The sequence below is a fragment of the Benincasa hispida genome, chromosome 7, assembly GCF_027475165.1.
Source record: "Benincasa hispida cultivar pf3 chromosome 7, pf3_genome.v1.1, whole genome shotgun sequence".
NCBI lineage: Eukaryota > Viridiplantae > Streptophyta > Magnoliopsida > Cucurbitales > Cucurbitaceae > Benincasa > Benincasa hispida.
In genome coordinates this window covers 22,748,475-22,763,554 of record NC_143484.1, presented here as the reverse complement: position 1 = coordinate 22,763,554, position 15,080 = coordinate 22,748,475, and the positions used below count along the sequence as shown (strand labels likewise).

General features: G+C 35.1%; 1 protein-coding gene across 2 annotated transcripts; it reads right to left on the bottom strand.

Moving 5' to 3' along the window:
- Positions 1-1,561: 1,561 nt before the first annotated feature.
- Positions 1,562-6,561, bottom strand: LOC120081218 (subtilisin-like protease SBT1.1). Of its 2 annotated transcripts, none has more exons than XM_039035923.2 (4): positions 6,433-6,561; positions 4,646-4,908; positions 3,824-4,334; positions 1,562-3,449 (listed from the first exon to the last, which is right to left on the bottom strand). In XM_039035923.2, the coding sequence occupies exons 1-4, from the start codon at positions 6,552-6,554 to the stop codon at positions 1,898-1,900; spliced, it is 2,448 nt and encodes an 815-aa protein (XP_038891851.2). In that variant the 5' UTR covers positions 6,555-6,561; the 3' UTR covers positions 1,562-1,897. The 2 variants fall into 2 exon arrangements, with proteins under 2 accessions (XP_038891851.2, XP_038891850.1); XM_039035922.2 differs by having other exon boundaries at positions 6,428-6,538.
- Between the last annotated feature and the right edge of the window lie 8,519 nt (positions 6,562-15,080).

Genomic DNA, 15,080 nt, shown 5'->3' with positions numbered 1-15,080 from the left:
ACGAAATTTATGATTTTTGTGTGATTTGAAAATGAAATCCCAATTCCTATTTATAGGCATTCAAATTGCTCGTGGAATTGACAGCACCTACTTGGCTGCATGGCCAAATGTTTAATCCTCCCTTTATCAACGTAAGCTGACTTCACCTTGGTTCAATGTGTTCTTCCCAAACGCATCCAACACAGTTTCTTAGGGTTTAAGAATTTCTCTTAATCGGACACCTAGATTTTAATTGATGTTTGCCCTTACATCTTCAGTATTCAAATTAGGGTTTTTAAATTCATAATCCACCCCAACGCATCCAAATACATCGCCCAGAAGCTTGCTCGGCCATTTAATGCATAGGCGAGGCGTGGGTGTGACGTTCGAATCGGACAAAGCAAGGCTAACGCATAGGCGCTCTCGCTCTTTCTGCTCTCGGAAGTTTCGCTCTCTCCACTCTCGGCAATCTCACTCTCTCCAACTTTCTCGCTGGTTTCGCTCTCTCCCCCCTCCTCGCTCAAAATCTCGCTTTCTTCACTCTCGCTCTCTCCAACAATCTCGCTGGTCTCGCTCTCTCCAATCTCTCTCTCTCTCTCACTCTCCAGCTTTCTCTTTTTCTCTCCACTCTCACTCTCTTCAGCTTTCTTGCTGGTCTCGCTCTCTCCAGCTTTCTCGCTGGTCTTGCTCTCTCCAATCTCACTCTTTCTCTCGCTCAAAATCTTGCTCTCAATGATCTCGCTCTCAACGATCTCGCTAATCTCACTCTCAACGATCTCACTCTTAGCTACTGCGAACATTGTTTGTCTCCGTGCAATTCCTAAACAATTGTGCCACTAGTCACTTGCCTTCCAGTGCTTTGTGCACAACACACATGTCACATAAATTTTCCATACTTAGCCAATTTTTCTCAAATTTCCCAAACTCAATGTCCATATTTTTCTTTTCAAATCCCGATTCCTTCTTCACCATTCCACACTAACTTTCTCATCAACCTACTCAACTTATTTATACAAATTTAAATAGAGACATGCAATTAAGTGGAAAATTAAGACAATTTAAATAAGAAAACACACTTAAGTGTAAAATTGGGATTTGAGGTTCACATTAGGCTCCCCTAAGTGCGTGAGACTTCCTCCCATTATAAACATATCTTTCCTCCTTATTGTGAACTCCCCTTCACATGAAGAACTTATGCTCCCCTCAGTTTGAGAACTTCTTCCCTATGAATGAAACCTTATGATCCTCCCCCCAAGGATGAGAGTCCTTCACAATCAACAATGCCTTGGGCTCCCCCTAAGGATAAATAATACTTCTCAGAATTGAAACATTCACAACAAGAACAACTTGAAGAATATGCCGCCATAAGCTAAGACTAATTCTTTCTTCTTCGAATACAAAACACCACAGAAAGTAGTCTGTCATTACTCAGTAAATGATATCACACAAGAATACATATGGCAACCCTAGCAAGGATACTTCTTCGTCTTAAACAGCACGACGACAAGATTGAAAATTTTCCCAAACAAATTTGGCAAGGCATCAAAAAATGAAAAGCAGCCCAAAATACAAAAATGCATAATAACTCAAATAAAGAAAGAAATATTCTATAGAGTCATTATCCTGTGAAACAGCTTCTGAGATAACTTTCCGCTAAGACATATTCTGATACAACACTAAAAACAGTCCAAGAAGAATAATCAGAATTCCTAAAGAAATATATAGCCAATAGCAGAAATCTAACACTTATAATGGAAGTATTGTCCCTAGTTTTGTGTTCAAACATTACATTATCACGCCATAGAAATTCAGGATGATATTAAAATTTGGTTATATAAATTAGCTGAAACTTTGGTAATCCCAAAATATATAAGCTGAAATGAAATGCTCCAAAGTGCAACCAGTTCACATCTCCTCTCTACTGCCAAGTTACTGCTATTGGACTTCTAACAGCATATTTTCCTGATTGCCAAACAAGAGATCCAAAGGAAAAATCATCCAAAGTTTCTCTTTTTCCTAATGCAACAAAACTCACTTTGTAACTCAACTTCCCTCCCAATCTCACAAAACTCAACTTCTCAGGCTTCACAATAACTCTTATGCCTTCTGGGTTGTTGATTTTAGCAGTGTAATCACTCCTTGGGATACCAACATTTGTCACTGTTCTCTTAAATGTAATGGTAACATTTTTTGCTTTCTTCTTCATGAACAGAGAGAAAGAAGGATAGTTCAAGTCTCCTGGCTGAAGAAATTTTCTTTTTGATGAACATGTGAATTTCCCTCTTGAAACTAAAGCAATTTGTGCTGAGTTATACTTCAAGCTACACAGGTAGTTTATGTAGTCTTGGGGCGCAATATCGTAGACAAGCCCGGGATTGGAAGCTTTCTCGGGATCGACATGGCCAGAACCAAACGCATAAGGGTCCGCAGGACCACCACTAGCACGGCTGACATCGGAAATGAGATGGTTTTTGTTATCAGTAACGTAAGCTGTCGTCATAAGGGCTGATTTAATCGCGGCAGGTGACCAATCCTTGTGAGCTGATTTAAGCAATGCAGCTAAACCGCTAACATGAGGGCACGACATAGAAGTCCCTGAAATGATATTGAACAATACTCTTCTTTTATCAGACTCGAGCTCACTGGGGCTCACAATGGGCGGCCAAGCGGCCAATATATTAACGCCAGGCGCGGTTATGTCTGGCTTTATCACGTATGGTTTAAAAAAGCTTGGGCCTCGAGATGAAAATGCGGCCACTCTAGGCGCTTGGCTTCCATATTTAGTCCCTTTGAACGTTATTGAAGCTTTCGCTTGATGTTTCGAGGAAGCTATATAATCTATGATAGCTTTGCTAGCTGAAGCTCCAACAGCAGTGGCAGGCAAAACATGTGAATCAGCTATAAGCTCTTCACCTTCAAGTTGTGTGTTGATTAGAATCATCCCAGCTCCTCCAGCTAATTTCACTTGCTCTCCTTTTGCAGTTCTTGAGTTTGTTCCTCTTTCACATACAACAATTTTTCCCTTCACCATTGATGGGACAAGTGAACCAGCAGTACAAACATTTGATTCTTCACCATCACCAGCAGTATTGTTATAAACAAGTGGGATTTCATTTATATTCTTGCCAAAATACAAAGAAGAGCCTTCAAAAACTTTTCCATTTCCAAGCTTTACAGTGGTTGGGAAGGTTCTATCAGTGTAACTAGCAGCAACTGTCATGATCCATGGTGCTACATTACCAACAGTTGAGATATATGGGCCAGAATTACCAGCTGAACATGAAACAAAAACTCCTTGTTGAATAGCACCAAATGCAGCTATGGCGATTTCATCGCTGTAAAAAATACCAGAACCGCCACCCAAGGAGATCGATAGAACATCAACACCATCGGCAATGGCGTGATCCATGGCTGCCAAAATATCGGCACTGGCACACCCTTCAGGCCAGCATACCTTGTATGCTGCAATCCTGGTGGATCAAAGTTTTAAATATCAATGTCGATGAAAATGGACATTTCTAAAATAATAAATTAAAAAAACCACTGGAATTAGGTTTGAAAAGTTCAGGGACTAATCTTGTAACTTTTGTTATTAGGGTAATGTCAGCGGTAGCTGTTTTAGGGGTAAAAATTGAGTGTATAGCAACATTTAAAAAAAAAATTACACATATAACAAAATCTATTTGTGATAGACTTTATGGCTGATAGAGCTGTATTAATAGTCTATCACTAATAAGCTTCAAGAGTTGAATCTAAATTTTGCTATATCTATAAATTTTTTACATTATACTATCACTTTTAATACTTTAGGCCTGATTGCTATATTTACAAAGAAATTTATTACCTTGAAGTGAACCTCATTCCAGTGGCTGCTCCCAAGGCTTGGTTATAAAAGCTTGCTCTGTTTACAAAATTTCCAGCAGCAGTTGAAGCCGTATGCGTCCCATGCCCATCTGAGTCTCGGGGCGATCGAAACGTCCCTGTTTCGTTCAATCTACCGACAACGGCCTCGTAACCTTGAATGAAGGCTCTTGCTCCAATGAGCTTTTTGTTACAATTTGAAGGTGAGAACTTTGGGCCTGCTTGGCAAATTCCTTTCCATTTTGTGGGCACAGGGGACAGACCCTTGTCTTGAAAACTTATATGCTCAGGCCAAATGCCAGTGTCAAGCAAACCAATAATTATATCAGAAGCTAAGTTTGAAGAATTCCAAAGACCACGGCCTCTTTTTAGGCCGAGAAACTGAGGGGAGTGAGTAGTGTGAAGCTGAAGTAGTTTATTTGGAGTGGCTGCTAGAAAGCCTGGAATTTTGCTTAAAGAATGAAGGTGTTTTGTGGAGAGCTTTGCAGCAAAACCTGAAAATTAATCAAGGTGTTCAAGACACAACTTTTATTTGATTTCCGATTAGTTTATAGATCTATATGCGTAAAAAATTTCATTCAATCTCATAATAGAGACTTACATTGTAAAGTATATTATTTACTAAAGTTCAAGGATTAAACTTTTACAAATTCGAAAGTATAAGGACCAATTTGTCGTTTTATGAAATTTTAGGAACTAAAGGTATTTTTGAGCGAATTTTTTATTGACAAGTAAAATACTTAGCAACATTTTTAAAAAAATCAAGACTTCAAATTTTCATGAACATCGATATTAAGAATCTTGCCTGAAATGGCAGTTTTGTAAACGTAGAGAATCTCGGCAGCGGTTGATGCTTCTTCTTCGTTGTTGTCGTTGTCGAGAGATGCGAGTTCATTGACTGAATCGATCATGACTGTGTACCATTGTTCAGGGTTGTTGGCGGTGGCCATCTTTGAGGTGTCCATATGAATTATGTAACTTTGTTGATCCACAGCAGCACTTGAAGTTGCAAGTATTGCTATTGTTATTGACAAAAACATCAACATTTGTCTAATCTTCATTGTGCGGCTGCAAACAAAAAGTTAAAATGATAACATATTATCAGTCAGTACTGATTATGTTTGGTAATGATTTAGAACTTATTTGTAATTATTTCTAGCTTCGTATGATCGTTTGACTTTTTTATTTATTTTTAATTTTAAGTTTTTAAAATCATACTAATAAATCAATAATTTTAATATTTTATACAAGAAAATAGTTATATTTTTATAAAAGCAAATTATAAGAGAATGAAATAATGAAAACAATTGATCTGAACCCAATTAAGATAATGTTATTCACTGTATGATGCTCAAAGTGTCATATCCTATTGTCTCACATAATGGGATGGATTCTTAACGTTTGATTGCACACACTGCAACCACATGAGTCAATGAACAATAAAGTGTGTAATTAATATATTGTATATAAAAAAAAGATAGAATGTGGGAAATGAGAATTGGAGAAACCATTTGTGTGTGTGTTTTTCTAGTGAGTGCTTTTAAACTGATAAGAACACACTCTCAAGAGTGTTCTTTTTGGTAACTTTTGAAAATATGAGAGAATTTTTTAAACAAAGCATAAAGTTCAAAGATAAACATTATAATGGAGAAAGTAAATGCAGGAGAAAACACACCCCATCCTATTTTTTGAAAAATATAAAAACAAAAAGCTAATTTTTAGAATCCGATTTCGAAAACTATGCTCCATTTGGTATAACTATTTTATTTGGTGTGTTTTTGAAATTTATGTTTGTTTCTCTCAAATTCTCAAATTTGACAAAGTTTTTCAAGATAATCTCATTTGAAGCTTATTCATGTTCCAAAAAAAAGTTTTTGAAAATTCTTTTTCTAGATTCGAAACTTGGTTATGTTTTTCAAAACCAAAATACTACTTATCCAATGAAAACCATAGATCAAAAGTGCTGAGCAATGATCCTTGTGGCACTCTTAACAATCACCCTTCAAACAAAAATCTTTCAAGCCTCTCTCCAACATTCTTTTCTTTTTATCATACCATCATTTTGTTGAGAACATTTTGTACCAAAATGAGTACTATGTCCTTACTTTTATTCAGCATCTAGAGGATTCCACCAACATGATGCTAAATTATATTTATTGTTTCACTTAAAATGCTTCGTATCAATAAATATTACTATCTACTTGTAGCACAAAACTTCAATTAAAACACATCCGGAAAAAAAAACATTAAAAGGAAAACTAGTCTTACTTTGAGAGAGATCTCTTACATCTTCAATTAAAGACACAATTACATATCAAAAGAAGTTTTCAAATAAAGAAAAATGAGTCAACTTATTTACAAATATAGCAAAATTTTACTATCTACTAATGATAGACCGCGATATTAGTATTAGCGATAGAAGTCTATCGAGGTCTATCACCAATAGATAGTGACATAATTTTGTTATATTTGAAAATATTTTCAGCACTTTTATCATTGAAAATAATTACCGAATAAAAAGATACATGTAGAAGGAAGAAAAATTGGAGAGAGAGAGAGGGAGAGAGAGGGAGAGAGATTTGCTCACTATACTTGTACTTGTATGTGAACCAGGTAGATGTTGCAGGTGAGAAGAAAGAATAAATAGATGGGCAAGAAAAGAGATTTCTATATATAGAAATTGAAGGACAAATGGAATAATTTAAACTCAACATTTGGGGATTTTTCATAGTGGTTAATGTACATAATAAGTAAATCATTGAAATAATGTTATGTTTGGGATCCCATTTAGTGGAAATGTAGTGCTCCCCTTTCCACTAAAAAAGATATGCCCTTTTGTAAAGAATCACAACAATATATGTCTGTCTCAAACTCCATGGAATTTACACTGTTTGGTTTTTTTTCTTCTTTTTCTTTTTTCTTTTTTATTTCCAATTCTCCATGTTTTTGTTTTCTTAAGTCAAATCTATCTTCAATTTGATAGATTTTTAGTACAATTTTCCAGTTGTATTGGTTAGTTATTTATTTCTTTTGAATATCCTTCACCCAATTTTTTTTAAAAAAAAAAAAACTGTAATTTTTCTTTATGGAGATGCATTCTAAGATACGTACACTATCTTTGTGCATTTTATCATACTTATACATGAAAAGAAAATAAAAAAATTGTTTTAAAAATAATGTAAACTTTTTTATCATGTATCAGATTATGATTGGACCACTTAGATCGGTGAAGTCTAGGATGTAACTAAATATTTTCCTTTACTTTATATAGTATGTATGTGAGAGAGAGTATAAATGTATAGATATTAAAAAATATATTGTTTGAGTGAGAGTGTCATCTAAGGTTGACAACGGGCTAAGGAAGGGGACGGGGATTCCTAGCTGGGGAAATGGATTCCTGCGGGGACCCATCCCCATTTTTTTTAATATATATAAAATTTAATCGAGGATGGGGACAGGGCGGGAATACTCTCCCTGTCCCCAACCGAAAACGTGGTTAGGATCCCCGATTTGACCCCATTTTCGGTCAAATTAGGGATTCTCTGTCCCGATCGGGGTGAAGACCCGACCCTACGGAGATTTTTGTCAACTCTATCATCTCAGAATTGGTATTCTAATTTAACTATGCAGCATAGTCACTAGTAAACACTTTATTTTATCAAGAGAACCTAGAGACACTCTAATCTATCTAAATGGAGACAAATTAGAATGAGTATTGTAGATAGTGATCTATTCGATTTGGATGCAAATTTATAGGGAAATTGCAGTGGGTATCAATTTTAAAATGATATTTTGTATTTGTGTCTTCCATATTTGTGATTTTGCAAATATGAAAAAGCTTTTAAATCCCAATTTTTGTTTATTATTTTATTCTAGAAATACATTTATATCAAGAAAATTCCTTCTCCCAAATATTTCTTCTCTCTATCGTGTCTCTGATTTTTTCATCCTATTAGCTTCAGTGTGATCGATTTGATTCATCATTTTTTCTCTTTATTCTCCATTGAATTATTTTGCGTGCTTCCTTGTATTTGCAGCAGACTGTTTTTTTATGAAGAAACACAGAGGAAGACGTTGATGTTGTTCTATTTTTTATGTTAATATATTATGTTATGTTTTTTTGATAGTATATTGGTATGATATACTTATATTTTGTATACTGAAAAATGAATATACGTACTTATTAATGGGATTTATAATTAAAATTAGTATCCGATAGTAATCAAACTACAATCAAATAACAATTAGTATCATTAACAATAAAATAACAATCAATCAGAAATAGCAATTAGACAACAATCATATAATAGATCAGTATCGTTGTCAATCTAAATCATTACTATTCCTTAAACGTATCAAATAGTAAGCAGATAGAAATCAGATAACAATCTGTATCATTGACAATTAATACAGATAGTAATCAAATAACAATGAGATATCAACTGCTATCATTAACAATCATATTACATTCAATACCAAATAACAATTAGACAATAATAAGATAGTAAATCAGTATCATTAGCATTTAGTATAAGATAACAATGAAATAGTAATTAGATAACAATCCGTATCAAATAGCAATTAATATCATTAAGAATCAATATCAAATAGTAATCAGACAACAATCATTATGAATAATAAACATCATCAAATAGTAATTAGATAACAATGAAATAACGATCAGTATCAGATAGTAATTAGTCGATAATCAAATAACAATCAATATCATTGAGAATTAGTACTAGATTGTATTAGACAAGAATCAGATAACACAATTAGTACATTGACAATTAGATAACAATTAATAATATATATCAATTTAACAATAATCAAATAATAAATCAAAATCATTAGCAATCAGTATAAGTTAGCAATCAGATAACAATCAATATCAAATAGCAATCATACAGTAATTAGAAAACAATCAAATAAAAATTGGTATAATTGACAATTAGATGATAATCAGATGGAAATTAAATGCAATCACGCATTTTTAATTATGAGGGCATTTTGGTCATCTGACTACTATAATTAAGTTATTTTGTCATTTCTGCAAAGTCCATAGATTTAGACTGAATCAAATTTTAATATTCTTTTTTTACAACCCTACAACTGCTCCAATTTGATAAGTTAAAAAGACTAATTCCACCATGACACGATTATAGGCCAAGAAGATACAAAGATATTTACAGTGTGTTGAAATTGACTTTTGAAGTGTTTAAACAAGTATTTATACTTATAAAAAGAGTGTTTATAAATACTTAGAAAGTCAATCCAAATGGACTCTTAATTTCCTCGCTCTCTCAATCTCAATAACTTCTCTTACTTATAGAATAAACATCACTATCCATATTCTACAAACAAGTAAGGCAATTGACGAACTTTTTTAACGGCTTCTATTAGAAAAACCTCACTCAGGTGCATGTTTTTCCAATAGTAATGCATCCTACTCCGTCTATGGTTTTTAGGTGTAATTGAGTGGCTGTTTATTTGGCAGCATACTCAGGTGTCGTTTTTTATCAGCATTCGGAAGATACCATAATGTCTTGGTTGAGCCTTTTTGGTTTGAATGGTTCATCAGTTCTGTTTGTTGATGCTGCTTGCCGGGAAGGAGTGTAGAGATCTGGTTTTTGGACTATTATGCTGTCTGAAGATTCAAGTCCTGATTGCTGCTGGTTATGAGTACAGGGAGTCTTGGTTACTCCCTATTTGCGCTGAGGCGTATGCAGTTCTGGAAGGTTTAGGTCGAACTCGATGCTATTATTCTTTTTTCAGATTGCAAGTTGTGATTGATATGCTGAAGAGTTCTTTAGAACATCTTCTGGAGGTTCGATCCTTATGGAGAATATTTGGCTGTAAGCTTTTGCTTTTTAGTGTCGATTTCCGTTTGTGCATCGGGAGTGGAACTCCTCTACTCACGAGCTAGCTCGGAGGGGATTCGTTGGTGCTGAATTCTCTTGGTCGTCTAGTTTTCCTTATTGGTTAGTTTCTTTTTGTAACAAGAATTTAAGGAACTTCATGTATCAGTCTTTTTAGGCAGTTTGTTGGTGATTGTTGATTGGTATAAAAAGATATAATAAATCTATCATGGTTCATATTATCACAATACTGCAGTGTGATTGGCTATTTAATTAGAAGAAAAAAACGAGCAACATATTGCGCAACATGTCAAAGAAATTGTCATAAACATTGTTATATGTCGATGTTGGAGATTTCGTTTTGATTGGCTTTATATTTTTCAAAGTCTTGGTTTCTGCAGATGTTGCATCAAAAGTCTTAACACCGGGTTTAGACATTAGAATATATTCTGCTAAATATATTTTCCTAATATTGAAAATTTTGATAGATTGATTTTTTCTGATATTTTCCTTTATTACAGCGCAACTTATTTTCTCATATTTACGAGATATTTCCTTTTCTGGATTCTTCTATTAAAAAAGGTGTCCTGGTATGCTCTTAAAAAATAGGTGGAGAGTGTTTATTGCGTCGATTTGGTTTTTAAGAGCAAGACGATTATTGTATTTCGGTCAAACTATTCTACATCGTATTCTTGCTTGTTTGCACGTCATTTTGCTATGCAAGTTCTTCATCAGTTGATTGCAACATTTTGAAAATTATCACGACTTAGGAGGAACCTAAGCCTTAGCTGTTAGATAAAGGATTCTCAAACTTAGGGGGAGCCTAAGACTCAGCTTCGAAAGAGGGAGTTCTCCATCTTAGGGGGATCCTATGATTCATCAATGAAGGGAGTTCACTAACTTGAAGAAGATATCATAGTAAGAGGAGTCTCATCACTAATATCAAGCTTAGAGGGAGCCTAAGTACATTTGAGAGGGAGTCTCACATCTAGAGAGAGCGTAGGTGATCTAGGAGTTGAACATTACGTGAGCCACTGTAGTAATTGTTTTACAGATAAGTACTACATTGTAAATTGCTTCACTAATCATTATTAGTGAATTATCTTTTCTGGGCACACAAACCCCCAGACGTAGGTAGTTTATCACTGAACTAGGTTACCAACTCCAATGTTCATCTATCTTTATTGTTGTTAGAATTCTATTGTTACAAGACTTGTTAGTCTTTTTTGTTTAACATCCAAATTTTTAGTGTTGAGTCACCCTAATGCATTTTCAATTGGTATTAGGGTGGGTCACCTTTATCTTAGGTGCTTCGGTCATAGATGGGATCAAAGAAGGTGGCTCTACCACTCATCCCCCGGTCTTAGATGGAACTAACTACTCTTATTGGAAAGCACGAATGACTGCCTTTCTCAAGTCAATCAATAGCAAAATATGGAAGGAAGTGATAGCTGGGTAGACTCATTCTATCATCAAAATTAATGATGGGAAAGAAATCTTAAAGCCAGAGTCACAATGGTCTAAAGAAGAAGAAGAAGCTTCACTAGGAAGTTTGTGTGCCCTAAATGTCATCTTTAATGGTATGGATCATAATATATTCAGACCTATCAACACATGTGTTTCTATCAAGAAAGTGTGGGACATCTTGCCCATTGCTCATGAGGGAACATCAAAAGTCAAGATGTCAATATTGTAATTTTTTACGTCAAAATTTGTGAACTTGAAAATGCATGAAGATGGGTCCATTGCTGATTTTAATCTTCTAGGAGAAACTCTCAGAAGAAAGACTAGCCTAAAAAGTTTTTAGGTTACCTAAGAGATTTATATGAAAGTTAGTACTATAGGAATTAAGACATAACCAAGTTGAGAGTCGATGAACTGTTTGGTTCCTTACTTACTTTTGAGATGTCCCTGGATGGGAAGATTAAAAGGAAAAATATAGGCATCGCTCTTCAATCCTCTATTAAGGAAGAGTTTGTTGATCATGATAAAGAGACTGGATATTCTCTTCCTGAATCTATATCGTTACTTTCAAAACAGTTCAACCATGTACTGAAACGGTTAGGCAAGAGTTCTATTGCATACAATATCTACATTGGTTCTTCTCCCTATAATTAGATCAGACATTAGAATAGCAAGAAGGGAGTTGAGAAGTCTGGTTCGGTTGGATTTCAAAGAGAAAAGCACATTAAGTGCAGAGAGTGTAGTGGTTACAGTCACATTCAGGTTGAATGCCCCAATTTCCATAAGAAACAAAGTAAAGGATATGTTCTAACTATGTCTGACACTGAAACGGAAGGTAGTAGTGACACAAAGGAAGATGTTAAAGCTCTCGTTAGTAACATTCCTCAAACAACTCATCTTGCGAGGTCTCTGAATTTGACGTTTATGCATAAAAGTCTTATGATGCTACAAATCCATAATCATCAGATCATTCATATCATGCTCTATTCCTTAAGTGGCAAGAAGATCAGAAAATTCTTGATATACAAAAGGAAATAATTGATAGCCAAATTGTTGACAATCATAGACTAATGTCCACCATTGTGTAACTAAAGCGAGAACTCTCACAAGTTAAATCTAAAAAAGAAACTATGAGAAAGAATGTGAGAATATTGAATATCGGTATTGAGACTCATTAGAAAATCCTAACAGGAGGGTAGACAACAAATGATAACTCTAGACTTAGTTTTCTAGTAGGCAGTAGCCAACCTAGTAAATAGTCTAAAGGGAAGCAAAAGATTGAGTTTTTTAGGGCACAAGACCCAGAGTCTTATGGTGTTACAGGACATCCTTTTCTCAATCTAAAATAGAAAGGTGATCGCAATTCTAGGTGAAGATGAATTTGTCACTATTGTGGCAAAATGGATCATAAACGATCTTTCTTTTTCTAGTAATTAAAATATCTCCATAGGTCATGTTTTCACAAGAAGATTGCTTGCTATCCCCAAAATTATAGACCTAGACAAAGTATGATGAAATAGGTGTGGAGAGAAAATATCACTCAGAACAGATGCAGTGTTGTCTTCACTTTCCTCAGATCATCAGCCAAAGGCAATTGGTACTCTGATAGTGATAGCTCACGTCATATGACTGGTGAAAAGAGGTATTTATCTAATTTCAAATATATTAGCTCAGGAAAAGTTACTTTTGGTGATGGTGTGTATGGTAAGATCGTTGGAAAGGGAAATCTAAATTATCCAAGACATCCAAAATTGAATGATGTAATGTTGGTTGAGGGACTTATTATCAATCTCATTAGCATCAGTCAACTTTGTGACCAAGGTCTGGACGTAAGTTTCACCAAAGACAAATATCTTGTTACAGATGATGTCAAGGCTCTTGTTGTGATAGGTAAACGCTCATATGATAATTACTTTATGGAGTCCTCAAAATTCTCTACAGGTTTGTCATCTCTCGAGGAAAGATGAAGCCAACCTATGGCACAAATGCCTTGGATATATAAGCATGAAGATCCTTCAAAAATCTCTCAGCAAGAAAGCTATAACTGGTCTTCCCCCTTTTCAGTATCTCTTGGAATTATATGCAGACACTGTCAAGCTGGGTAACATTCTTATGCTCCTCATAGGCAAACATGTTATTCTAGGTCATCTCGACTTCTAATACTTGTACATATGGATCTTATGGGTCCTATTCAGATAGAAAAGTTTGAAGGAAGACGAGATGTCTTAGTTGTTGTGGATGACTTCTCTAGATACATCTGAGTCTTCTTTCTTCAAGATTAAACTGACACATTTTCTATGTTTCAAATTCTTTATCTTCAATTACAACGTGAAAAAGAGGTAAATGTTGTCCAAATTCAGATTCTCTATTCGAGAAGTTTGCTAATTTCTGCCAGAGTGATGGAATTCACCATGAATTTTCAACTTCTATAACACCCCAGTAGAATGGAGTTGTTGAAAGGAAAAACATGACTCTTCAAGAAATGACTTGTGAGATGTTGCATGCTAATCGAGTACCAATTCAATTTTGGGCAAAGGCTCTGAACACAGTCTGTCATATCCATAATAGGATTGTTTTGCAATTTTGTGCAAGTATTATCTATGAGCTATGGAGAGGAAGAAAACCGAATATAAAGTATTTTCACATCTTTGGTCATACATGTTATATCATGTTTTACAGAGAAACAAGGAGGAAATGGGACTCAAAAGTCAAATGAAGGATTCTTTCTTGGGTATTCCTCAAAGGCCTACTATGTTTTCAATAAACGTACTCGCCTGTCATGGACTCCATTAACGTTGTGATTGATGATGATGTTGCCTCGTTTGATTCCTCCTCTACAACTAAAGAAGACTCCTCCTTAACAGTGCTTGTTAACACTAATGTTCCTAACACTCCTTCTAACAAGTCCTCTAGTCTGAGGTCGAGTACTCATGTGTCGCATCTCAGATAGTTATAAGCAGACAGAAGAAAATAATAAGCAACCTTCTAATAGGGTTCTTTGGTATATGGCATATCTTAACCTTTTGTGGCAATTTAGGACCGATATCTGGAACTCCTCGTGTGGCTACCTGGGAAGGGAAAAAAATTTTGAAAGCGTAAGTCGACAAGCTTAGTGAGTGACTTTCTTAAATAAACTCATTATTCAAAACATTATGGAAATAATAACTAACATGTGATAAAACTGTAAGCATATTACTAAACATGAGATAATCATACTTCAAACCTGTACTCCAACATTAATGGGGTAGACCAACTCCATACTCCTGGTTAATAATGTGGAACCATACTCACACCTTTGATTACTAAGGTGGAATCAACTCAACACACTCAGTCTTAGTACTAATGTGGAACCAACTCAACACATAACACTCATCATATGTGCACGTAGAGCTCTCTTCTTGGTACTACGTTTCATAATTATGAAACTTCTTTGGAAATCATAGCTTAAGCATTCAAACTAGAGTTCCAATTATCAAAGCATAAAAACAAAATCTTTAAAAATTTTCTAAATCAAGACTTTCTTTTAAAAACAGTTACTCACTCTCAATCAGTAACTACTCTTCCTCCGTCTGAAATTCCCAAGCCTGTAAGGATTTATACTCAACTTATAATATTAAAGTTAAGGCTAAATTAACATTAGAATACCTTTTTGATTCAAACTTCATCTTACTAACCCCAAGAGGTGAGAACTAAGCTTCCTAATGAACCAATATTGTTTTGGACGCAAGGTTGCCCTTCTGCTGACAAGGCTTGGATGGTTGGCCCACCTTACCAATGCCTAAACAGGGTTTCAACACCTGGCTCTGAGGGGTCCAATGCCTGGTTGGGTCTTTTGGATGCTTAGCCTCCCCTTCCTCCTTCAGGTTCTACTCTCATCTCACTCTTACCCCTTAAGTGGAAGAAGGAATTTCGTGATGC